The following is a 26,349-nucleotide window of genomic DNA, read 5'->3' on the forward strand; positions in this document are numbered from 1 at the left end:
ACCACTAGGCTCAGGAACAGTTATTACCCTCAAACATCAGGCTCTTGAACAAGAGGGCATAACAACAATCACTCCATCACTGAACTGATTCCACAAGCTATGGACTCACTTTCAAGGATTCTGTAACTTGTGTTCTCTACTTATTGCTTTTTAAATTTTTTATTATTACTATTTTTCTCTATTTTTGTATTTGCAGTTTGTTGTCATTTGTACATTGGTTGTTTGCCCATATTTGTTGTGTTTTTCTATTGATTCTATTGTGTTTCATTGTATTTACTGCATGGCCCACAAGAAAATGGATCTCGGAGTTGTATATAATAACATATATGTACTTTGATAATTTACTTTGAACTATGAATATATACTCAATGGCTACTTTATTATGTATGGAAGATTCCTAATAAAGTGGCCACTGAGTATATGTTGGGATTGAAGGATGCAATTATATAATGTTTGTATGTGAGAAGGTACTCGCCTCTATCCTGGGAGATAGTAGAAAAGTTGGATTTCTGCTTGAAGTTGTCTTGTGCCTTTGTTCTTGGTGTGAACTAAACCATTTCTACCACTATATAATACAAAGTTTTCACCTTAAGATAATTACAGTAATGTGGAAAAACTGACCAGGTATATCTGACTATATTTTCAGATTCTTTGTCTCACTTGCTGTGTATAAATGTCCTGATTTATGCAGCAGTGTGCCCTGTTTGCTAGTTGGTTTCCAAGTGAAGAGAATATTTTTCCATTTCAATTTGCCTGTCACAGCATTTCAGTATTTAACTTTGAACACAAGAGATTCTGCAGATGCTGGAAATCCAGAGCTACACAAAATGCTGGAGCAACTTAGCAGTCTGGGCAGCATCTATGGAAATGAGTAAGCAGTTGACGTTTTGGGCAGAGACCTTTCATCAGGACTGGAAAGGAAGGGGGAAGATGCCAGAATAAGAAGCTTGATGAGGTTGGTGACGGTAGTGAAGGCAATGTCAGAGATGCTAGCCTTCATTAACTGGGTAATACAATATAAGAGCAAGGAAGTTGTGATACAGCTTTGTAATATTGATAAAGACATAACCAGAATATGTGCAGTTTTGGTTACCTCATTGTTGAAGTTGTATATCATTAAAAGGATTTTGTTGGATTATGTAGATAATTGATGCATTATTAACTATTATTTGCAAAGTACCGTACAAATGGAGAAAAGACGTGGCTCAATTTGGTACTCCCATTCAGAAAGCCTAAATGCAATCTCTTTACCTCATCTATCTGTTCACCAACTAGATTCGCACTTAGTTGCTTCCTAGAATGCAGTCCACACATAGTGCTGTTTTATTATCTTGCAATCCTTCTGTATGATGTTTGTTTTTAATGTGGATGCAATAAAATGACTGTTTTGGCTAATGTTTCCTTCTTTCCTGAGGTACTCTTCCCACACAGCTCTGCACTGCCACGTAAAACCACACTGCCCTGGTTTGAGATTTTAACTACTTGGCATCTTGCACTGAACTAGTGAACCAAAATCAGAAGTAAAGGCTTAAATGCTGCTGTTCCCAACACCGAACCTTGTCAAGTAACTGTTGTTACCCACCTGGTCACCGTGTTATTAATATTCCTCCCAGCACTCATTCACCTCCTCCCTCACCTCTATTCAGGTCCCTAAACAGTCCTTCCAGGTGGGGCAACACTTCACCTGCAAACTTGCTTGGGTTGTCTATTGTGTCTGGTGCTCCTGATGCAGCCTTCTCTACATTGGTGAGACTTGTTGTGAATTCGGAGGATTACTTTGTCGAGGACCTCCACTGCATCCACCAAAAGTGGAACTTCTGGGTGGCGTATTATTTCGATTCTGATTCCCATTCAGACATGTTGGTCCATGGCCTCCTCTTGTGCCACGATGAGGCCACCCTCAGGGCCGATTAGCAACACCTTGTGTTCCGCCTGGGTGGTCTCCAACCTGATGGTATGAATATTGATTTTCTCCTTGTGGTAAAAAAAATTCCATCCCACTCCCCACTTCTTCTCCCCATTCTTGCCTCTTCTCACCATCCTATCACCTTCTGTTAACCCTCCTCCTTCCTTTTCTCCTATGGCTCACTCTCCTGTCCAATCAGATTCCTTCCAGCCCTAAATCTTTCCTATCCTATTGGTTTCAACTGTCACCTTCTTGCCATCGTCCTTCCCCCTACCTGTGTTCAGAGTTCCGCCGGTGGGGGGGGGGGGGGTGGTGTGTGTGTGTGTGTAGAATTTCTTGTGTTGTCAGTATGGGTGTTTTCTAAATTCCTGATACCAGTACCAATTTTTAAAAACTCTGAATATGAAAATTTAATGTATAATTAAGAATGAAAGACTTACAACTCTGCTGAAAAGGCTAATTATAAGTATTAATTCAATGTCTAAATACAGTAAAAATCACATCATTGATGAGGTTAAAAAGTAAAATGTCCTGTTTTACTGTACTTAATGCTCTTCCTTTTAATTACTTTATGCTTGAGCTTCCAAAAGTCTTGTTGACCAGAGCATTCTAGAAGTCCAGTTATGCTCTATGAACTATTTAGTATTGGACTATATTTCACTCACACTGAAATTTAATGGTATGCATTCATACAGATTAATGGCTCAAGAAGAGCTTGAATTCTCAATTATGAAGTGTTATGGGTCTTGATGATACTTTGTAGAGAAGCTGGAAGAGGGGAATTGTAACTTGATAATGTTGTCACTTGCCATCTCCTACACCCCATCCCAAGCTGAAATAGGTCATGTGGTTTAATTTGGCTCTGATACTCCTTTTACAGATGTTTTTAACAGAAGGGTTGTGCTTAAATGTAGTTATTGCCAGCCCTTTGTCCTCCCATTGTAATTGCAAAGGTAACAGCTGGGTAGTCTCTTTAGTCATTGTAAGTTGTTTGCTCTTTGCATCATATTTGTAAAAAATTAAGCTTTCCCATTTCCTAATTCTGTTTGCTTTACCTTTCTTTTGCTGAAAGTGGTCGAAGTTCTGCAGTCTGATAATAATGGTTTTAAACGATGCTTCTATGACCACTGATACGATCTCCAGCACTAAACTACTTTTGGCTAGGTTCATTAGTCTTGATGTAAACATGAATTTATCCTAATAAGTTTTAAAATCTTTTCTCATAAGGTGCACAAGGTATTAATTAATTAGAGCTGTACCGAACTTAATTTTGAAAAAAAATTATGACAAAAATCGGACTTTACAGTAAAGTATGCCAGAATCCAATGCTAAAATTTTCTTGTTGTAATTAATGTGACAAACGTATGAAGAATGAAAGTAATGTCCAGTGAGCAGTCATTCCTCACTGAAGAGCTGAATTCTACACATTAAGTAGGCTCAGTACAATTTTTCTTTACCCATGTTAGGTTCATATTAGGTTCTTTTTGTTACCTTAATGATACATGAATTTAAACCTCACTGTATTTCTGAGAGTAATATTGGATATTTGTTTCTGCAGCTTTATTTTAAAAAAAATCACAGTCCCGACCAAATCCTTTCTTCAGATTTGTTGATGGGGGAGATCCTCGATGGCAATTCCTGGCCCAGTGATGCAGGTGGTGATATAAGGCCCTCTGTCTTGCAGCAGAGTAAAGATGAAGAAGAACTATCAGAAACTATAAATGATTCCCTTGGAAATTCTGAGCAACAGGTAGAAGGAACTTCTCCGAATGTACCAAGTTTGGCAGATTGCAATACTTCAAACTCTGCGAGAATGGAAAAGAAGAAAAGGGATGATTCTCTAATCAACAAGGGAAAGCAAAGAAAATCTACTTCAATTGTAACACAATCAGTGGGAACAGGTAGCTTGGCTCACTTTTATCAGTATTTTAAATTGTAATCTACCTGTTTGTAAAATTAGTATCTGTGACTAAAATCTGACTTATAAAAGATATGCATACTAGTATGAGATGATCTTCCACTTTAGGAACATCTAGAGAATTCATGTTTGCAGCATGAATGATATTAATTATTTTTAGAATGCTCACAATGTTTTCTCTGAAAAGTTTTATTTCCAGATGATGTACAAGAATAATAAAATTAGCTTAGAAATTCATAGCCCAGGAGACCGTTCCATGGTGATACTTGGGTTAATTTGAGGTACAGTGTGGAGGAGGCCCTTCTGGTCCTTTGAGCTGTGCTGCCCCAGTAACCCCATGACCCCTATTAACCCATACCTAATCACAGGACAACTAACCTCCCCGGTACATCTTTGGAATGTGGGAAGAAACCAGAGGACCTGGAATAAAACTACAGGAAGGACATACAGAGACTCCTTACAAAACAATGTCGGAATTGAACTCTGAACTCTGGAATGATGCAAGCTCTAATAGTGTTGTGCTAACTGCTATGCAACCATAGTTAATCTCTCATCTCAGCACTTGCTATGCCTCCAAAAGCGTATCCAGATATATACTTAAATATATTGGTACTTTATGTCTCTTCTATCCTTTCAGGCAGTGAGTTCTAGACCCCTCTGCTCACTGGATGATTTTGTTTTTCTCTCTGTTATGCCAAAAGGTTTGTGGATCAAGCTGGTAAGACAGAAAGACACACATTCCCCTTGTCAGTTTCAAAACTTCATTCATAAAGACAGAATAGAGCAAGCACTAAAGTACTCATCTAGATGTGCGTGGGCCCCTCTCACTGCAGTTTTTCATATCAATGGGTATAGGAGTGAGCGGCCGGGGGCTTAGAACGGAATCTGCTGGAGACTCACTGATGGGCTGGATTGCGAATTGTGCTGCGGATTGGGCAGGGTGAGAGTGCCCGTGCACGTCTGGATGACTTCTAGTCCTTCTAGCAAAGAACTTAAATCCATGTTGCTTACTTACAAACTGTGCAGCTAAGGGAAATGAGTCCCTTCTGTTTACCCAGTGTACATTACTCAGTTAAATGTAACGGGGAGAGAAGGCAGGAGAACGGGGTTGAGAGAGATAATCAGTCAACCAAGATTGAATGGCGGAGCAGACTTGAACGGCCAAACGACCTAATTCTGCTCCTTTACTTAACTGTCTTTGTGGTCTTAAATTATCTTCAGTCTCCTTTGTACTAGAGGAACTAACTCCAGACTAAACCATCTCTTATCATGACTATAATGACCCTGCATCCTCACATAACTTAGCATTTTCTACAGTGTTATCACATTTTTCTCTGTTGTGCAGTGCAGAATTTTTACACTGTCCTAGTAGTGGTACAGTTAACATCTCATTTTGTGTTATCTCAACATTCTTGTCCTTGTACCTTTGGCCCTGGCAAAAAAAAAATCACTACAACCAATATGCTCTTTTCATCACCTCATCTACCCGGCCTTGTGTTCAGGTATTTGTCAACATGCACTCGATGTTACTGTTGAGTTAACAAAAAAAAAATCTCCTTATCAGCATTTTCTAATGTTGCAACATGCATACTCCTGCTTGTAATGTCATTGTCAAAGATTGTAAGGAAAGATAGAGAGTGAGGTAACCTTTGCTTATCCCAAACTAATGTTTACCACATTATTTTCACCGGTCCCAGAGTAGATTTAACCATATAACAATTACAGCATGGAAACAGGCCATCTTGGCCTTTCTAGTCCGTGCAGAACGCTTACTCTCACCTAGTCCCACTGACCCACACTCAGCCCATAACCCTCCATTCCTTTCCTGTCCATATACCTATCCAATTTTGCTTTAAATGACAATGCCGAACCTGCCTCTACCACTTCTACTGGAAGCTCATTCCACACAGCTACCACTCTCTGAGTAAAGAAATTCCCCCTCGTGTTACCCTTAAACTTTTGCCCCCTAACTCTCAACTCGTCCTCTTGTTTGAATCTCCCCTACTCTCAATGGAAAAAGCCTATCCACGTCAACTCTATCTATCCACCTCATAATTTTAGATACCTCTATCAAGTCCCCCCTTAACCTACTACACTCCAAAGAATAAAGACCTAACTTGTTCAACCTTTCCCTGTAACTCAGGTGCTGAAACCCAGGTAACATTCTAGTAAATCTTCTAGATTTGAAGATTTTTTTTCTCTCTCTCCATTCTGTCTCAGCCCTGCTTTGTGAACGGTGAAGGCAGAGGCAGAACGGTATAAAAACAAAATAGAAGGGGAGATTTCATCGAGGTCCAGTATCAGATTCATTAATTTATCACGTACATCAAAACATACAGTGTATTGCATCGTTTGTGTTACCAGCTAACACAACCTAAGGATGTGCTGGACATGCCTGGCAAGTATCGTCATGATCACCATGTTCCACAGAACAACACTGTATAACAAGCCCCTTTCCCACCCTTGCACACACAGACAAACCTCCTGCCCTGGAGCCAACGGTCCCTGGTCCTGGTCTCTCAGACTCGTAGACATCAGGCAATGAGGCATTGTTGGACCAGCTTGTGGGAATGAGGAGGGTCAGTTAGATGGAGCACACCTGGGGAGAAGTGATTATCACATAATGAGGCTTGGTTAATAAGGAAATGTCCAAAGTGAAAAATTTCACTGGGTTAAGAAGGGACCCAAAAATCAAATCAAAACTGCAGATGCTATAAATCTGAAACAAAATTAGAAACTGCTTGGAAAAAAACTCAGTGATTCAGACAGAATCTGTGGAGGAGGAGCGACCGATCTGGGTTTGAATGGAACCAAATAATGGGAGTAAAACTCAAAGAGAAAAGGTAAATGTGAGACTAGATATCTCTGAGTATAGGCTTGGGCATCTTGTCACAAAGGAAAAAGGCAGAGGAACAAAGCCAAAGTTCCTTGGATGACAAGGAAAGTGAAGATAATGAAGGAAAAAAAGTTATGCAATGAACATTAGTTGAATAACACCATTAAGAACCAGCCTGAACACAGGTCACTCTGAGTGGAAAGGAAAATGTAACTAAGAATGCAAGAAGAGTATTAGCAGCTAAAACCTTCGCATCAGATGAAGATTTTCAACCTGAAATGTTCACTCTCCATTTCCTTCCTCCGATACTGCCTGACCTGCTGCGTTTCTCCAACAGTTTCAGATTCCAGCCCTTCAGTCTCTCGCCTCTCATAGAGAGGTGAATACCAGTTATCATATAAGGAATCTAAAAATAGTTAATGAATCTATAAATAGAGAGCTGGCACTAGGTGGAAGGTGTAATCCATTAGGAATAAAGAAAGTACATTGCGGCAGAAGGCATAGCTGGAATGCCCAGAAATAAAATTGGCCATCATGCTTCATCCGAACTAGAATGTTTTTCTGGGGGCCCAACAGCCACACTGCCCGTTACACCCATGTGACTAATTAATGTACTAATGGAGTGTGGAAGGAAACTGGAGCACCCAGAGGAAGCCCATGTGTCCGGGAAGAACATGTAGATGGTAGCAGAATTAAACTCCGGTTACTGGAGTTACTAACACAAACTTTTATACTACTGCGCTACCACCCCCCCCCCCCCCAAACCCCACCGATCACCCTAATAAGGGCACACGTCTCCAAGACTCCTTAATATTGCTGTCTTGGAAATTGTTTAAAAGATTGTTTAATTACTTCAGGAAGAACTGGATGGCATCCGGTTTTTGGCTTTGTCCATCAGAGTACGTGTGAACACCAAATCACATGCGTCATGGAGGAGTAATTTGTCCCACGTAACTCTGTAAACTTTTCTCTTCAAATATCTATTCAATTCCCTTCTGAAATAGAAAATCATCTTCATTAACTATGCAGCAGACTGTAAACACTTATATAAAATCTTAACAATCATCTTATTTTCAAGGACTTTTCATCTCATGTTATTGAAACTCATTGCTTTTTCTTGGTGTTAGTTGTCTTTTGCAGGTTGGATGTGGTCTTTCATTGGTTCTATTATGTTTTTTTGGATTTACTGTATGTCAAAGCAAACATATATGTCAACATATGTACAGTATATGGTGACATAAATGTACTTTGATAATAAATTTATTTTGAACTATGAACTTAAATTTCTTGTTTCTGATCATAATCTTGTCAATGGAAATGGTCCCACTATACTAATTTTATAATACTACAACTTTAAGCAAAACCATTCAGCCCATCAAGTACATAGAACCATTAGATATAGCAACAGAATTAAGCCATTTGGCATCGAGCCTGCTCTGCCATTTCATCATGGTTGATCCATTTTCCTCTCAGCCCCAATCTCCTGCCTTCAGCTCGTATCCCTTCATGCCCTGACCAGACAAGAATCTATCAACCTCTGCCTTAAATATACCCAATGACTTGGCATCCACAGCCACCCCGGCAATTAATGCCACTCTCTGGCTTAAGAAATTCCTCCTCATTTCCATTCTAAAAGGAGGCCCCTCTATTCTGAGGCTGTGTCCTATGGTCTTGGACTCTCCCACCATAAGAAACATCCTCTTCACATCCCCTCTTTCGAGGCTTTCAACATTTGATAGGTTTCATGAGGTCACCCCTCATTCTTCTGAATTCCAATGAGTACAGTCCCAGAGTCAAACACTCTTCATACACATTTGTGCACCTCCTTAGAACTATCTGCAATGTCAGCACACCCGTTCTTAAATAAAGGGCCCAAACTACTGTCCAGTGTTGCCTCTCTTTTACACTTTATGAAAGGATACTCAGTTTTATGTGCCCGAATGAACTGCTTTTGTTGTGGTGGCCTATCCATTGCAGACGTGATTCAATTTCTAGGCCAACAACCTTCACATTCAGCTTGTGATATAGTGGGACCTTGTGTTTACATGAAAACCTCATTTTTGTGTATCTTTGCTTAGTAATTAAACAGTGGAAGAAAAAAAGCATGCAACAGATTTTATGAAAAAGTGTGCTACATGTTAATAATTAATCCTTTATGTAACTAGTGCAAGTTGCCTAGAGAAGATGGGCTGCTTAAATATCAGGAGGTGAAATGTTTTATCACCAATGGAGGTTAATGTTTGTGTTCCTGTGATTTAATTCATTTGTGATTTTATTTGTCTGTGTGTTTCTGGTTGCTACATTAGGAAGGACGTGATTAAACTAGATAAACTGCTTTTGTTGTCGTGACCTATTAATGATCCATTACAGACATCATTCAAAAACTAGAGAGGGTACAGACCAGATGTTGCTTGGATGGAGCATTATTATTATAAGGAGAGAATTGGATAGGTAGGTCTGATTTCTATGGAGTGGAAGAGGCTAAGGTGTGCAAATTTGGTAGAAGGAAAGATAAGGTAGTCAATAAAAAATCCTTTCTCCCATGGCAAGGATGTCAGAGACATGAGGACATAGGTTTAAGGTGAGAGTAAGAAGTTTAGAGGGGGGAAGTCTTTTACACAGAACGAGGAATCAGGAATGTGGTGGAGGCAGATACCCTCATGACATTTGAGAAACATCTAGACAAGCGCCATAGCAAGGTGGGTGGTGCTGGAACATGGTGAGCTGCTCCCTCAGATCCACTTATTACTTAGATCATAATTGTTATATGTGCTATTCTGCATTGCTATTGTTTTGTCTTGTTCTACCTCAGTGTAGTAGAACAATGTGATACACCTGTGTAATGGTTAGATCCATGTGTGAGAGTAAGCGATTGGCACAGACTAGAAGGGCCGAGACGGCCTGTTTGCGTGCTGTAATTGTTATATGGTTATAACAGTATGCCAGGCAAGCTTTTCACTGTGTCTCTGTACATGTGACAACAATAAACCAATTTCAGTGACTAAAGTCTTGGAGGCTGTGGACCTAACATGAATGACCGGTTACTAATGATGTGCCTAAAGGCCAGTTCTTGTGTCGCACTACTCGAAAACTCTGCGATTGCATTTTCAGAATCGTATCCTGCGAAAGTTGCTCCTGCGACCAGCTGGTGGAACACAGGGATGAGTAGCGCGGTCAAGATCCGGATGGAGGAGTCTGGTCAAGGGGCAGATTCGCCTCTGACTGTTGGACAGCTCTTTAGCCTGGCGGTTCGAAATTTCGGTCAGCGCAACGCTTTGGCTTTCAAAGTGGATGATCGGTGGGAAAAATTCACCTATCAACGATATTACACTCAATGCCGAACTGCTGCGAAAAGCTTTCTTAAGGCAAGTGCATTCTAGCTTCCTTAAAGCAATTCCTGCATGGAATAACTTCAATTATAGAAGCAAAATTTAAAATGCAAGATGTTTAAATTTGAATAATTTCTTTCCCAGTAAGATTTAGATAGATAGATAGATAGATACTTTATTCATCCCCATGGGGAAATTCAACATTTTTTCCAATGTCCCATACACTTGTTGTAGCAAAACTAATTACATACAATACTTAACTCAGTAAAAATATGATATGCATCTAAATCACTCTCTCCAAAAGCATTAATAATAGCTTTTAAAAAGTTCTTAAGTAGTTTACTTAAATACATTAAATACAATCAACCCCGGCACTTTAACATATCTTACTCCTGGCGGTTGAATTGTAAAGCCTAATGGCATTGGGGAGTATTGACCTCTTCATCCTGTCTGAGGAGCATTGCATCGATAGTAACCTGTCGCTGAAACTGCTTCTCTGTCTCTGGATGGTGCTATGTAGAGGATGTTCAGGGTTTTCCATAATTGACCGTAGCCTACTCAGCGCCCTTCGCTCAGCTACCGATGTTATACTCTCCAGTACTTTGCCCACGACAGAGCCCGCCTTCCTTACCAGCTTATTAAGACGTGAGGCGTCCCTCTTCTTAATGCTGCCTCCCCAGCATTAAGTCCTCCTCTCAGACTCTGCATCACATCTATTGACTCCTGTACAACTCTAGTGCAGATGATGGGTTCAGTGGAGTTGGTCGATGAGATACTGGCTTCACCTGTTGTGTTACTGACGTCCTGCCCCCGAAACACCTTCGACAGGAACCAAGACCAAGGCAGGGCTCAGTGCGTTGAGACTTGTTGTTGAGTGTTGTTGAGCCGATGTTGACTCGTGTTAGTGTAGTGATCGATAGGATTTTCGTGGCAAGAGGGTTGCCAGGTCTGCTGTCCGTGTGGATGCTGCCGCCGGGACCTGGCCGTGTTCAAACTCGGAACCGTCTGCCTCAAAGTCCAGTGCGGATGGTGCTGCTCCACAGGCCGGCCCAAGCTTTGATGTACACTGGCAATTAAAGAATATTAAAATTGTTATAAATGGGGTTGTAAATGATTCACTTTTGGATTGGATGAAGGTGTTGCCCAGAAATTAATGATCAATAATAACGATCTAGGTTTGGGGATACACAGCACAATTTCTAACTTTTTTAATTGCATTAAACACGGCAATATTGTGAATTGTGAAGAACTCAGTAATAGACTGCAGCAGGATTTACACATCGGGGAATGGGTCAGGCACATCAGCTGAAGGGCAATGTGAGGCTACAGGAAGAATAAAGAAAGATATTATGGAATTAGAAATATCCTTCTGAAATGAGGGTAGGGGCAGGGGGCCCCCACACATCACTGAAATTGGCAAGGGTAGGTTGAGCAAGCCAATAAGAAAGCAAATGCAATTCTGAGCTTTGTTATAAGGCCTTGAGTGTAAAAGTGGTGAAGTTACACTTAATCTTCATAAGACGTGCTTTTGACCTCAACCGGAATACCCTATTCAACTCTGGTCACAACGTTATATAGGAAAGATGTGAAGGAATTGAGAAAAGATTCACGAGAGTGGCCTCGAGGATGGGCTAATACAATTACAAGAATAAGAAGGTCGAGGCTTCATTAGGGAACACTAAGTGAAGAGCTGATTCAAGTTTGTAAAATGATGAGGTACCTGGGCAGGAAGGAGGTTGTTCCTGTTGCTGTAGGGGTCAAGGTCTGGAGGTCACATGGATAAAGGAAGGAACTGAGAGTGACAAGAGGAAAATCTTTAGTTGGCTGTGATTCAGAATGAAGTTTAATATCACTGGCATAGGTTGTGAAATTTGTTGTTCTGCAGTAGCAATACTTCGTAATATATAATAAAGAATCAAATTACAATGAGATGTATATATTGTTACGAACCCCGTAACTGGGTCACTTACCAGCAAAGATAGAGAGGTCCGTTGAAGTCTGATGGTACTATTTTTAACAGTATTTATTGGTAAAAATACACAAAAATAATATCAATGCAAACATACAGATACTATACGTCGTCAATACTAGATCTAAAAGTGCGGGTATAATAATAATCAATAAGGAATAGCTCTATCGTTGTCTAGGGGATAATGTAGTGTCCGATGGAAATATAAAAGTCACTCAGTTCATTCAGGCTGCAGCTTTTTGGTTGGAGAGAGAGACTGATTTTTAGAAACTTGCCAGCTTTCCTTTATCCGATCTTGATCCGTATTCATCCTTCAGCGAGGCTGTTCCGTGGAAGACTTGTCATCCGGGCAAGGATGGACACACACAAGCCCCCACCGGTCTCATACGTTTCTCCTGGTGCGTCTAAAGGGGTTGTTCCCCAGACCCTCTTTTATCCTTACTCACGGGGTCTCAAATTTCAATCAGGTTGGGATGATGCAATCCCTCAGCCAGCCCACTCTGGTCATTCCCTGAGGGCTTCAATGAATAGTACAGTACTCAATACACAATTCCGTCTCCAAGAGACAATGGCCGTTATCAATGGTTCCACCTTTCTGGGGCCAGGACACACATTCCAAAACCTGTGTATTCTGGACATCTCTCTCTCGTTTCCTGGGTCCCAGACCTGAATTAATAGCGATCTTGCGATTCTCGAAAAGGAGGGGGCTACTTTGTACCTTTCAACCCCTCAGAGTTGTGGCACATTCGTAACAATATGAAATTAAGTAGTGCAATAAAGAGAGGAAAAATAGTGAGGTAATGTTCTTGGGTTCATTGTTCATTAGCAGAGGGGAGGAACTGTTCCTAAAAGATTGCATGTGTGTCTTCAGGCTCCTGTACCACCTCTATGATGGTAGCAATGAGAAGAGGGCATATCCTGGGTGATGGGGGTTTTAAGACAATGCCATTTGGAGATGTTCTCAATGCTGGGAAGACTAGTGACCATGATGGAGCTGACCGAGTTTATAACTTCCTCTAGCTTTTTTTTGCAATCCTGTGCAGTGGCCCCTCCATACCAGATGGTGATGCAACCAGTTAGAATGCTCTTCATGGTACACCTGTAGAAATTTGTGAGTGTCTTTGGTGACATACCAAATCTCCTCAAACTCCTAAAGAAATATAGCTGTTGACATGCCTTCCTTTAACTGCATCAATATGTTAGATCTAGCATTGGTCCTCAGAGATGTTGACACTCAGGAACTTGAAACTGTTCACCCTTTCCAATGCTGATTCCTCAATTTTAAAAATGGCGTGTGTTCCCTCAAATTCCCTTTCCTGAAGTCCACGATCAATTCCTGGGTTCTACTGACGCTGAGTGCAAGTTTAGAATCTGATTTTGATATTAATGTGGAGATTAGTTCATTTGAGGCCTTCAAGAGGAATTTGTGTCTGCCAGTCCAGCCAGCTCCATTTCACCCACTGGATAAGAGATTGGCTTCTGGAGGAGATCACGTGATATATTTTAGATTTCTTAATCACGCGTGCATCATCTTATTAGTTTGCTTTATTCAGGACCTCTGTACAATCAATAAAGTGCAATTACTTAAAATATGGAGAGTTGGATAGTAAAATTTTTCTGTTTGTGTTCATAGCTTGGACTGCAACGTTTCCATGCAGTTGGCATCCTAGGATTCAACTCTCCAGAGTGGTTCATCGCAAACTTAGGAGCAATTCTGGCAGGGTATGCACTCTAACTGTTACTTAGTGAACGTGGATTTGCATGTTTAAGTACTTCTGAAAAGTTTAGCTAATGGATCCTGCTGAAGGGTTTTGTCCCAAAATGTGAACTGTACTCTTTTCCATAGATGCTGCCTGGCCTGCTGAATTCCTCCGGCATTCTCTGTGTATTACTTCGCAGTTTTCTTTCCCCTGCTTTTCAAGAATTGTTTTGTTAGTTGTTAATTAGTGAATGAGAAAAACAAAAAAGGAGGAAAAATAAAATTGAACGTGCCCTTTTTCATCTCAGTATCTCAACTATCCATTCAAACAAATGGTGTGGTATCCTAGTAAGATTTGAGTTTGGTGACAAAGCAGTGTGACATATGCTCCTGGCACGTACCATTCAGTCCACCTCAGATGCTCAACAGTTACCTTAGTCTGAAATTCCTTGCCAATTCCTGTTTTAATGTTTTGAGTCATGGATTAAAATTAAAGGCTTGCATTAGTTTATTCTATTTACGAACTGTCATTATTCAGAATTAATTTCATTAATGGCCTTTATGTCAGCAACAAATCTGATGTTATGTCTCAAATAACAAAACAAGTAATTTGCTTCTGCTGAGGAATGGTTGTAAACATGATTCAGAAACACGTTCTCCCCGGGTTACAGCAGGCTTCTGTTCTAATGAATTGTTTGTAACTCCGATGCATAGCAGCTGTTGTAATGCTTTACGGTGCCAGCTGCAAGATTGGGGTTCAATTCCCACCATGTCTCCAAGGAGTTTGTATGTTCTCCTCATGACCACGTGGGTTTCCTCCGGGTGCTCTGGTTTCCTCCCACAATCCAAAGATGTACAGTTAGGATTGAGGAGTTGTGGGTGTGCTGTGTTGCCACTAGAAGTGTGGTAACACTTGCAGGTTGCCCTGTACAATCCTTGCTGACTTGATTTGATGTCAATGGTGCATTTCACTATGTCTTCCATTGTACACGTAACAAATAATAAAGCAATTAGTAAGTTGGAACTGTGACCACAAATGTACTTACTATTATTTACTGAGATATAACACTGAATAGGTATGGCCCTTCAAGCCACGCTGTCAGCAATCTCCCAATTTAATCCTAGCCTAATCACAATAACCAATTAACCTTCCATCTGGTATGTCTTTGGACCATGGGAGGAAACCGGAGCACCCGGAGGAAACCCACGCGGTCATGGGGAAAATGTACAAACTACTTACAGCCAGCGGTGGGAGTTGAACTCGGGTCAATGGTACTGCAAAGCGTTGTGCTAAACGCTACACGCTATCATGCTGGTCACACAGTAGAAGATGCCTGCAGCTCTGTGGCACCTGATTAAATCCATCCCGCCTTTCTTACAAACGAATGTATGTGCTAGTTGGGTGTTTGTAAGCTGTGGTAGTATCTAGATTCGGGAGTGCCAACAGCATTTTTGCCAAGAGGGTACATTTGCGCTGATGTACTTCCGCATGCTGTATTAATGCAACTTGTCAAAACTAATGCCGTTAACTTTAGCAAGCATTGCTAAAAATTATGTAAAGCAACATCATAGGATGCTTCCATATTTCTCCTGACATTGGAGGCCATTTGTCCCATTGAGTCTATCCTGGCTCTTAGAGCAAACCCATCAATTCCATTCCTGCACTTGTTTCCTTGTAACCTATTCTTTTTCATATGACAATCAACTTCCTTCTGATTCTCCTACGAAGAGACCTACACTCCAGACAGTTTACAGTCACCAGTCAAGCTAATGACTAGCACAGCTTTGCAATGTGGCGCACAGCCAGAGCACCAACAGAAAACCCATTCTGTCACACAGACAGTCAGGATAGATTTTAGATCTCTGAGACAGCTGGTCAGCATTGCCCTTTTGGAATAGTTAATATGAATGATTCTGTGTACCAGAGGCAGAGTAATATCCAACCATCTTTCTGATAGTGTGAGCAAACAATGTTGCATATTGAGTGACACACTGTGGTCACGGATCATCTGTGGAAGTGAACAAACAGTTTGTAGTCACGTGCAACGTGCTACTAAAGAAACAACGGAGGCAGAGAGAGCTGAACTCAGAATGCCTTTACTGATACAAAATGGCGCGCTTAAATCTCCCCTCCCATGGGCCCCTGCGACCCACGGGGTGGACGTGATGTCAGACTGTACCCGGAAGGTCCGCCCCGAGCGGGTAGTTCCAAACGCGTGTGCGGGCCGCCACACCATACTCCCCCCAGAAATGTCCATTGGGGGAGTGGAGCCCCCAGTCTGTGTGGTTTGCCTGGGTGGCTGGCCTTGATGGCGCGGTGTGGGTACCCTCACTGGTTGCTCAATGTCCAAGTGCGGCAGTTTGAGACGGTCCACTGTAAAAGTCTCTTCCTGGCCACCCACCTCCACGACACATGTGGTTCCGTTGTGCCCGATCACTTTGAAGGGTCCCTCGTACGGCCGCTGTAGAGGTGACCTGTCATGCCCCTGCAAATAAAAACATACTCACAGTCTCGGAGTTCTTTAGGGGTGAAGGACAGTGTGGGACCATGCCTGGAGGTCAGGACCGGTGCCAGGGTCCCTACCTTGTCCCGCAGCCTCATTAGCACCATTGCTGGAGTTTCTTCCGAACCTCGGGCCTCTGGTAGGAACTCGCCTGGGACCGTAGACCAGTTCTGCCGAGGAGGTGTCCAGGTCCTCCTTGGGGGCTGTGTGGATGCCCAGTAGGACCCAGGGAAGCTCATCTGTCCAGTTGGGGCCCCTGAGGCGTGCCATCAGGGCTGACTTGAGATGCCGGTGGAATCGCTCTACCAAACCGTTGGACTGGGGATGGTACGCTGTGGTGTGATGCAGCTGGGTGCCCAGGAGCTGCGCCAGTGTTGTCCACAAACCAGACGTGAACTGCGCCCCTCTGTCGGAGGTGATGTCCGTTGGGAGGCCGAACCTGGCGATCCAGTTTGCAATGAGCGTCCTGTCGCAGGTCTCAGTGGACGTGTCTGTGAGCGATACGGCTTCTGGCCATCTGGTGAACCTGTCTACCATGGGAAAGATATACCTGGCGCCCCGGGAGACTGGCAGGGGGCCGATTATGTCCATGTGGAGGTGTTGGAACCTCCTGTGCGTCGGCTGGATCTGCTGGAGGGGAGCCTTCACGTGTCGCTGGACTTTGGCGGTCTGGCAGTGTACACAGGTCCTGGCCCAGTGTCAGACCTGTTTGTGCAAACCATGCCAGACAAATCTGTCCGCTACCAGCTTGATGGACGCCCGGATGGATGAATGGGCCAGGTCGTGCAGTGTGTCGAACACCCGGATGGACGGGTGGGCCGGGTCGTGTTGAACACCCGGATGGACGGGTGGGCCGGGTCGTGCAGTGTGTCGAACACCCGGATGGATGGGTGGGCCGGGTCATGTTGAACACCCGGATGGACGGGTGGGCCGGGTCGTGCAGTGTGTCGAACACCCGGATGGACGGGTGGGCCGGGTCGTGTTGAACACCCGGATGGACGGGTGGGCCGGGTCGTGTTGAACACCCGGATGGACGGGTGGGCCGGGTCGTGTCGAACACCCGGATGGATGGGTGGGCCGGGTTGTCCAGTGTGTCGAACACCCGGATGGACGGGTGGGCCGGGTCGTGTTGAACACCCGGATGGACGGGTGGGCCGGGTCGTGTTGAACACCCGGATGGACGGGTGGGCCGGGTCGTGTTGAACACCCGGATGGACGGGTGGGCCGGGTCGTGTCGAACACCCGGATGGATGGGTGGGCCGGGTTGTCCAGTGTGTCGAACACCCGGATGGACGGGTGGGCCGGGTCGTGTTGAACACCCGGATGGACGGGTGGGCCGGGTCGTGTTGAACACCCGGATGGACGGGTGGGCCGGGTCGTGTTGAACACCCGGATGGACGGGTGGGCCGGGTCGTGCAGTGTGTCGAACACCCGGATGGACGGGTGGGCCGGGTCGTGCAGTGTGTCGAACACCCGGATGGACGGGTGGGCCGGGTCGTGCAGTGTGTCGAACACCCGGATGGACGGGTGGGCCGGGTCGTGCAGTGTGTCGAACACCCGGATGGACGGGTGGGCCGGGTCGTGCAGCGTGTCGAACTCCCGGATGGACGGGTGGGCCGGGTCTTGCAGCGTGTCGAACACCCGGATGGACGGGTGGGCCGGGTCTTGCAGCGTGTCGAACACCCGGATGGACGGGTGGGCCGGGTCGTGCAGCGTGTCGAACTCCCGGATGGACGGGTGGGCCGGGTCTTGCAGCGTGTCGAACACCCGGATGGACGGGTGGGCCGGGTCGTGCAGCGTGTCGAACACCCGGATGGACGGGTGGGCCGGGTCGTGCAGCGTGTCGAACACCCGGATGGACGGGTGGGCCGGGTCGTGCAGCGTGTCGAACACCCGGATGGACGGGTGGGCCGGGTCGTGCAGCGTGTCGAACACCCGGATGGACGGGTGGGCCGGGTCGTGCAGCGTGTCGAACACCCGGATGGACGGGTTTTCCACGCCGGGATCTCGGTGTCTGACCGTTGTGCTTCCATCAGTGCTGCATAGTCTATTCCTGAGGACAATATGCCTACTGAGTGGAGGCAGGGGTGAGACTGTGTGTCGGTGACAACGTTGTTCTTCCCTGCGATGTGGCAGATGTTCGTGGTGAATTCTGACATAAAGGACAGGTGCCTCTGCTGCCGAGCCGACCATGGGTCCGATACCTTGGCCAGTGCGAAGGTGAGGGGCTTGTGGTCCGTATACACGGTGAACTCCCTTCCCACGAGGAAGTACTGGAAATGCCAGACAGCCAGGTAGAGCACTAGTAACTCTCTGTCGAAAGCGCTGTACTTCAGCTCTGGTGGCCGTAGGTGCTGGCTGAAGAAAGCGAGTGGTCGCCACTGGTCCTCGACGAGCTGCTCCAGGACTCCGCCGACTGCTGTGTCGGAAGCATCAACTGTGAGCGCCGTGGGTACATCGACTCTTGGGTGCTCTAGGAGGGCTGCCTTTGCCAGCGCCTCCTTGGCCTGCTCGAACACCTTCGTGGACTCCACGTCTCATGCCACTTCTTTGGCCTTGCCGGCCATCAGGCTGAACAAGGGTCTCATGATGCGTGCCGCTGCCGGCACAAACCGATGATAAAAGTTGACCATCCCTACGAACTCCTGCAGGCCCTTGACCGTGCTGGGCTTGGGGAACTGGCGGATGGCCTGGACCTTGTCCGGTAGGGGAACTGTGCCATGTTGGTTGACTCTGTGGCCCAAGAAGTCGATCTCTGTCAGCTCGAACTGGCACTTTGCCAGATTGATTGCCAGTCCATGGTCGCTCAGGTGTTGGCAGAGCTGGCGCAAATGTGCCACGTGCTCTTGGTGCGAACTGCTGGCCACCAGGAAATCATCCAAGTAAATGAAAACGAAATCTAGGCCGCATCCCACCGAGTCCATGGGCCTTTGGAAAGTTTGAGCTGCATTCTTGAGACCGAAAGACATCCTCAGGAATTCGAACAAGCTGAACAGGGTGTTGAGGGCTGTCTTGGGCATGTCGTTGGGGTGCACTGGGATCTGATGGTTTTCCCTGACAGGTCGATTTTTGAGAAGATGGTCGCTCCATGCAGGTTCACCGTGAAGTCCTGGATGTGGGGTACCGGGTATCTGTCAGCGGTTGTGGCATCGTTGAGCCTTCTGTAGTCTTCACAGGGCCTCCATCCTCCTGCGGACTTGGGCACCAGGTGCAGCGGGGATGCCCACGGGCTGTCTGAGTGGCGTACGATTCCCATCTCTTCCATCTTACGGAACTCCTCCCTGGCGAGGTGGAGCTTGTCGGGTGGGAGGGAGCCTGCGAGCTCGGGCGTGCAGCAGCGGTCCTTGCGTGGGGATGTGGTGCTGCATGCCGTGCTTGTGGTCGGCCGTGGAGAACTGCGGGGTGAATATGGAGGGGAATTCCGCCAACACCCTGGCAAATTCATTACCCAAGAGGGTCACGGAATCCAGGTGGAGGGCCGGTAGCTTGTCTTCTCCGAGCTGGAAAGTCTGGAACGTCTCGGCATGGACCAAACGCCAGCCTTTTAGGTCGACCAGGAGGCAGTTGGCTCGTAGGATATCTGCCCCTAGTAGTGGCTGTGACACCGCTGCCGACGTGAAAGTCCAAGTGAAACGGCTGGAGCTGAAATGCAGTGAGATAGTTCGCGGGCCGTACGTCCGAATACTGGTGCCATTTGCAGCGGTGAGTTCGGGGTCTGGGACTGCGTTACAAGTGTCCATGTTTGAGGTGGGGAGTATACTGACTTCGGACCCAGTGTCTACCAGGAAGCGCCGCCCGGAGTGTCGATCCCAGAGGTACAGGAGGCTGTCTCAGTGGCCAGCCGTCGTAGCCATTAGCGACAGCTGGCCCTGGCGTTTCCCAGAAAAGCACATGGTGGACGGCAGTGGCGCGTGCCTGAGCCCCATCTTTGGTGATAGAAACACCATTGTTCCGAACTGTCGTCTTTTACCCCCGAGGGTCTCAACAGCTTTAGTTGTGGGGCCTGGGCTTCGGGGCGCACGATCGTGGCTAGGCCAATGGAGGCTGCTCCACGTTGCTTGCTCTGCCAAAGGACGTCTGCTTTGGCCACGACCCTGCGTGGGTCGCTGAAATCCTCACTCGCGAGGAGGAGGCGAATGTCCTCTGGCATTTGCTCGAGGAACAACTGTTCAAATAAAAGGTACCGCTTTTGGCCATGCATTAGCGCCAGCATGTCATTTATGAGCTCGGATGGCGTGCAGTCACCCAGGCCGTCCATGTGTAAGAGCCGTGCGGCCCACTTGTGGCGGGAGAGTCCAAAGGTACAAATCAGGAGCGCCTTAAGCTTAGCGTACCTGTCCTCCGTTGGTGGCTGGCATAGGAAGTCGATGATCCGGCCTGCTGTCTCCTGGTCAAGCGTGCTGACAACATAGTAGTACTGTGTGGCGTTGGCTGTAATGTCTCTGATATTGAACTGGGCCTCATCCTGCTCGAACCAAACGTGGGGCTGAGTGGCCCAGAAAGTCAGGAGCTTCAGAGAGACCGCGCTGTGTGAGTTGCTCAAACTCATGGCTGGTCGCTGAGTCGCTGGCTTGAGATGCCGTCTGGAACGTCGGGGTCACCAGTGTAGTCACGTGCAACGCGCTACTAAGAAACAACGGAGGCAGAGAGAGCTGAACTCAGAATGCCTTTACTGATTCAAAATTGCGCACTTAAATCTCCCCTCCCATGGGCCCCTGCGACCCACGGGGCGGACGTGATGTCAGACTGTCCCCGGAAGGTCTGCCCCGAGCGGGAAGTTCCAAACGAGCTATCGCGTGTCTGCCTGCGGCTCCCGTTGGCAGTTCGAGTCCTGTGTGTGTGGGCCGCCACAAGTTGATATTTTGCACCGACCCTTCATCAGGACTGAAAAGGAAGGGGGAAGGAGTCGAATAAGATGGTGGGAGGAGGAGAAGGATGACAGGCTAGAAGGTGATAGGTGAGGGATGAAGTAAGAAGCAAGGAGGTGATAGGTGGGGAAAGATGAAGGGCTGGAGAAGAAGGAATCTGATAGGAGAGGAGAGTGGGCCATGGGAGAAGGGGAAGGAGGAGGTGACAGGTGTGTTAGGAGAAGAGAAGAGGTGGGGAGGGGCAGAGTTGGCAATTGAAGAAGAGGGTGAAAACATACCGAAAGTTGCAGCTCACAGATTGAATATGAGGTGTTGCTCCTCCAACCTGAGAGTGGCTTCATCGTGTCAGTACAGGAAGCCATGGACTGATTGGTATTAAAGTGGTTGACCACCGGGAAAGTCTGCTTTTTGTGGATAGAGCAAAGATGCTCGACAAGGTGATCCCCCAGTCTATGTTGGGTCTCACCAATGTAAAGAAAACTGCATCAGGAACACTGGATACAGTAGATAACCCAAGAGATTTGCAGGCGAAGTGTTCCCTCACCTAGATGGATAGTTTGGGGCCCTGAATGGAAGTTACTGGTCAAGTGTAGCATTTATCCTGCTTGCAGGGTTAAGTGCCAGGAGGGAAATTCAGTGGGGAGGGATGAATGGACAAGAGGATTGTGGAGGGAATGATCATGAGGAAAGCAGAGCGGGGGAAGGAGTAAGGACGTGTTTGGTGGTAGGGTGCTGTTGAAGATCGCAGAGATGTGGTGAATGATGTGCCGGATGCGATGGCTCATGGTGTGGTAGATGAGGACAAGTGGAACTCTAACCCTGAGAAGACAGAAGTAAAGATGGTGTGAAGGTGCATGTCTGGAAAATGTAGGAGATGTGGGTAAGGGCACCATCAATGATGGAGGAGGGGAAACCAAGTTGTTTGAAAAAGGAGGATATCTCTAATGTCATTGGAATGGAAAGGACATAAGAACATTAGAGATAGGAGCAGGAGTAGGCCATCCAGCCCATCGAACAATAGACAGTAGGTGCAGATGTAGGCCATTCGGCCCTTCTAGCCAGCATGGCCATTCACTGTGATCATGGCTGATCATACACAATCAGTACCCCGTTCCTGCCCTCTCCCCATATCCCTTGACCCCGCTGTCTATAAGAGCTCTATCTAACTCTCTCTTGAAAGCATCCAGAGACTTGGCCTCCACTGCCTTCTGGGGCAGAGCATTCCACATATCCACCACTCTCTGGGTGAAAAAGTTTTTCCCGCATCTCAGTTCTAAACAGCCTACCCCTTATTCTTAAATTGTGGCCTCTAGTTCTTGACTCACCCATCAGCGGGAACATGCTTCCTGCCTCCAGCGTGTCCAATCCCTTAATAATCTTATATGTTTCAATCAGATCCCCTCTCATCCTTCTAAATTCCAGTGTATATAAGCCCAGTCGCTCCAATCTTTCAACATATGACAGTCCCGCCATTCCGGGAATTAACTTTGTGAACCTACGCTGTACTCCCTCAATAGCAAGAATGTCCTTCCTCAAATTTGGAGACCAAAACTGCACACAATACCCCGGGTGGGGTCTCACCAGGGCCCTGCACAGCTGCAGAAGGACCTCTTTACTCCTATACTCAATTCCTCTTGTTATAAAGGCCAGCATGCCATTAGCTTTCTTCACTGCCTGCTGTACCTGCATGCTTGCTTTCATTGACTGATGTACAAGAACACCTAGATCTTGTTGTACTTCCCCTTTTCCTAACTTGACTCCATTTAGATAGTAATCTTTCTTCCTGTTCTTGCCACCAAAGTGGCTAACCTCACATTTATCCACATTAAACTGCATCTGCCATACATTTGCCCACTCACCTAGCCTGTCCAAGTCACACTGCATTCTCATAACATCCTCCTGACATTTCACACTGCCACCCAGCTTTGTGTCATCGGCAAATTTGCTAATGTTACTTTTAATCCCTTCATCTAAATCATTAATGTATGTTGTAAACAGCTGCGGTCCCAGCACCGAACTTTGCGGGACTCCACTGGTCACAGCCTGCCATTCCGAAAGGGACCCGTTAATCGCTACTCTTTGTTTCCTGTCATCCAGCCAATTTTCAATCCATGTCAGTACTCTGCCCCCCCAATACCATGTGCCCTAATTTTGCCCACTAATCTCCTATGTGGGACTTTATCAAAAGCTTTCTGGAAGTCCAGGTACACTATATCCACTGGCTCTCCCTTGTCCATTTTCATAGTTACATCCTCAAAAAAACTCCAGAAGATTAGTCAAGCATGATTTTCCCTTCGTAGATACATGCTGACTTGGACTGATCCTTCTACTGTTATCCAAATGTGTCATAATTTCCTCTTCTATAATTGACTTCAGCATCTTTCCCACTACTGACATCAGGCTAACCGATCTATAATTCCCTGTTTTCTCTCTCCCTCCTTTCTTGAAAAGTGGGACAACATTAGCCACCCTCCAATCTGCAGGAACTGATCCTAAATATACAGAACATTGGAAAATGATTACCAATGTGTCCACGATTTCTAGAGCCACCTCCTTAAGTACCCTGGGATGCAGATCATCAGGTCCCAGGGACTTATCAGCCTTCAGACTCAACAGTCTATCCAATACTATTTCTTGCCTAATATAAATTTCCTTCAGTTCATCCATTACCCTAGTTCCTTTGGCCACTATTACATCTGGGAGATTGTTTGTGTCTTCCCTAGTGAAGACAGATCCAAAGTACCTGTTCAACTCATCTGCCATTTCCTTGTTCCCCATAATAAATTCACCTGTTTCTGTCTTCAATGGCCCAGTTTTGGTCTTAACTATTTTTTTGCTTTTCACATACGTAAAGAAGCTTTTACTATCCTCCTTTATATTCTTGGCTGGATTACCTTCGTACCTCATTTTTTCTCCACGTATTGCCTTTTTTGTTAACTTCTGTTGCTCTTTAAAAGCTTCCCAGTCCTCTGGCTTCCCACTCATCTTTGCTATGTTATACTTCTCTTTTATTTTTATACTGTCCTTTACTTCCCTCGTCAGCCACGGCTGCCCCTTACTCCCCTTAGGATCTTTCTTCCTCTTTGGAACGAACCGATCCTGCACCTTCTGCATTATTCCCAGAAGTACCTGCCATTGTTGTTCCACTGTCTTCCCTGCTAGGGTATTGTTCCATTGAACTTTGGCCAGCTCCTCCCTCATAGCTCCATAGTTCCCTTTGGTCAACTGTAATACTGACACATCCAATTTTCCCTTCTCCTTCTCAAATTGTAGGTTAAAACATATCATATTATGGTCACTACCTCCTAATGGCTCCTTTACCTCGAGGTCCCTGATCAAATCCGGTTCATTGCACAACACTAAATCTAGAATTGCCTTCTCCCTGGTAGGCTCCAGCACAAGCTGTTCTAAGAATCCATCTCGGAGGCACTCCACAACTCCCTTTCTTGGGGTCCAGTACCATTCTGATTCTCCCAGTCTACCTGCATGTTGAAATCCCCCATGACAACTGTATCATTACCTTTGCGACATGCCAATTTTAACTCTTCATTCAACTTACACCCTACATCCAGACTACTGTTTGGGGGCCTGTAGATAACTCCCATTAGGAGCTTTCTACCCTTAGAATTTCTCAGTTCTATCCATACTAACTCTACATCCCCTGATTCTATGTCCCCCCTCGCAAGGGACTGAATATCATTCCTCACCAACAAAGCCACCCCACCCCCTCTGCCCATCAGTCTGTCCTTTTGATAATACGTATATCCTTGAATATTCATTTCCCAGGCCCTGTCCGCTTGAAGCCATGTCTCTGTTATTCCCAGAACATCGTACTTGCCAATTTCCAACTGAGCCTCAAGCTCATCTACTTTATTCCTTATACTTGGTGCATTCATATATAATACTTTTAATTCGTTACTCCCCTCATCTTTCATATCAATTCCTGCTCCGCCATTCAATAAGATTATGGCTGATCTGTCTGTAAACTCAGCTCCACCTACCTGCCTTTTCCCCATAACCCTTAATTCCCTTACGATGTAAAAACCTATCTAACTGTTTCTTAAATATACTTAGTGAAGAAACCTCAACTGCTTCCTGGGCAGAGAATTCCACAGATTCACCACTCTCTGGGAAAAACAGTTTCTCCTCATCTCTGTCCTAAATCTTCAGCCCTGAATCTTGAGGCAATGGCCCCTAGTTCTAGTCTCATCTACCAATGGAAACAACTTTCCTACTTCTATCTTTTCTATCCCTTTGAAAATTTTGTATGTTTCTGTAAGATCCCCTCGCATTCTTCTGAACTTCAGAGAGTATAGTTCCATTCTGGGAAGCTTCGTCCTGGGAACAGATGAAGTGGAGACAAAGGAACTGAGAAAAGGGAATTGCATTTTTATAACTAGCTCAGCATGGGTGCATGAAGCAGCACCAACGCATTTGCCAATGTAGCACAGAAAGAGTTGGGGAGCATCACCAGGGAAGGCTAGGAACATAGACTGTTCCATGGAGCCATCAAAAAGGCAGGCATTGCTGGGGCTCATAGCTACCCCTTGAGTTTGGAGAAAGTGGGAGGAGCTGAAGGAGAAATTATTGAGATTGAGGACCTTTTTGCCAAGTGGAGGGTGGTGGTGGAGGGAAACTGTTCAGGTCTGTTGTTGAGAAAGAAGTAGAGAACTTTGAGGTGTCTTGACAGAGGTTAGAAGTGTATAGAAACTGGGCATCCATGGTGTAAATGAGGTGATCAGGGCCAGGGAATTGAAAGCTGTTGAGGAGATTGAGAGCATGAGAAGTGTCGTGGCTGTAGATGGGAAGGGACTGAGCTAAGGGATATAATATGGAGTCGAGGTATGTGGACAGGAGTTCAGTGGGATGGCAGAAGTAGCAGAAACAATGGGCCTATCTAGAGAGTCAGTTTTGTGGAACTAGGGTTAGGGGTAGGAGGTAGGACCAAGGAGCTGATTATTGACTTCAGGAAGAGAAAACCACGGGTCCATGAGCCATTCTTCATTGGAGGATCAGAGGTGGAAAGGGTCAGCAACGTTAAATTCCTTGGTGTTAACATTCCAGAGGATTTTCCCTGGGCCCAGCATTTAAGTGCAAATACATAGAAAACATGGCAGCACCTCTACTTCCTTAGGATTTCGTGAAGATTCAGCACGATATCTAAAACTTTATCCACCACACACCTATAGAAGTTTGACAATCTATTAAAGCCCTCTCCACCACTGAGCACACCTGCATGGAGCATTGTTGCAGGAAAGCTGCATCCATCATTAGGGACCCCCAGCACCCATGTCAAGATCTCTTCTCCCTGCTGCCATTG

General features: G+C 45.7%; 1 protein-coding gene across 8 annotated transcripts in view; it reads left to right on the top strand.

Moving 5' to 3' along the window:
- The window catches only part of LOC140737722 (long-chain-fatty-acid--CoA ligase ACSBG2-like), an 83,251-nt gene that overhangs the window by 22,001 nt on the left and 34,901 nt on the right, over positions 1-26,349 (top strand). For all 8 annotated transcript variants that reach the window (XM_073064295.1, XM_073064291.1, XM_073064296.1 and 5 more), the window contains exons 2-4: positions 3,465-3,807; positions 9,772-10,025; positions 13,592-13,680. In XM_073064295.1, the coding sequence (XP_072920396.1) occupies positions 3,519-3,807; positions 9,772-10,025; positions 13,592-13,680 (632 nt within the window). In that variant the 5' untranslated portion in view covers positions 3,465-3,518. The remainder of the gene's footprint in view (positions 1-3,464; positions 3,808-9,771; positions 10,026-13,591; positions 13,681-26,349) is intronic.

Source organism: Hemitrygon akajei, chromosome 13, assembly GCF_048418815.1.
Source record: "Hemitrygon akajei chromosome 13, sHemAka1.3, whole genome shotgun sequence".
Lineage (NCBI taxonomy): Eukaryota > Metazoa > Chordata > Chondrichthyes > Myliobatiformes > Dasyatidae > Hemitrygon > Hemitrygon akajei.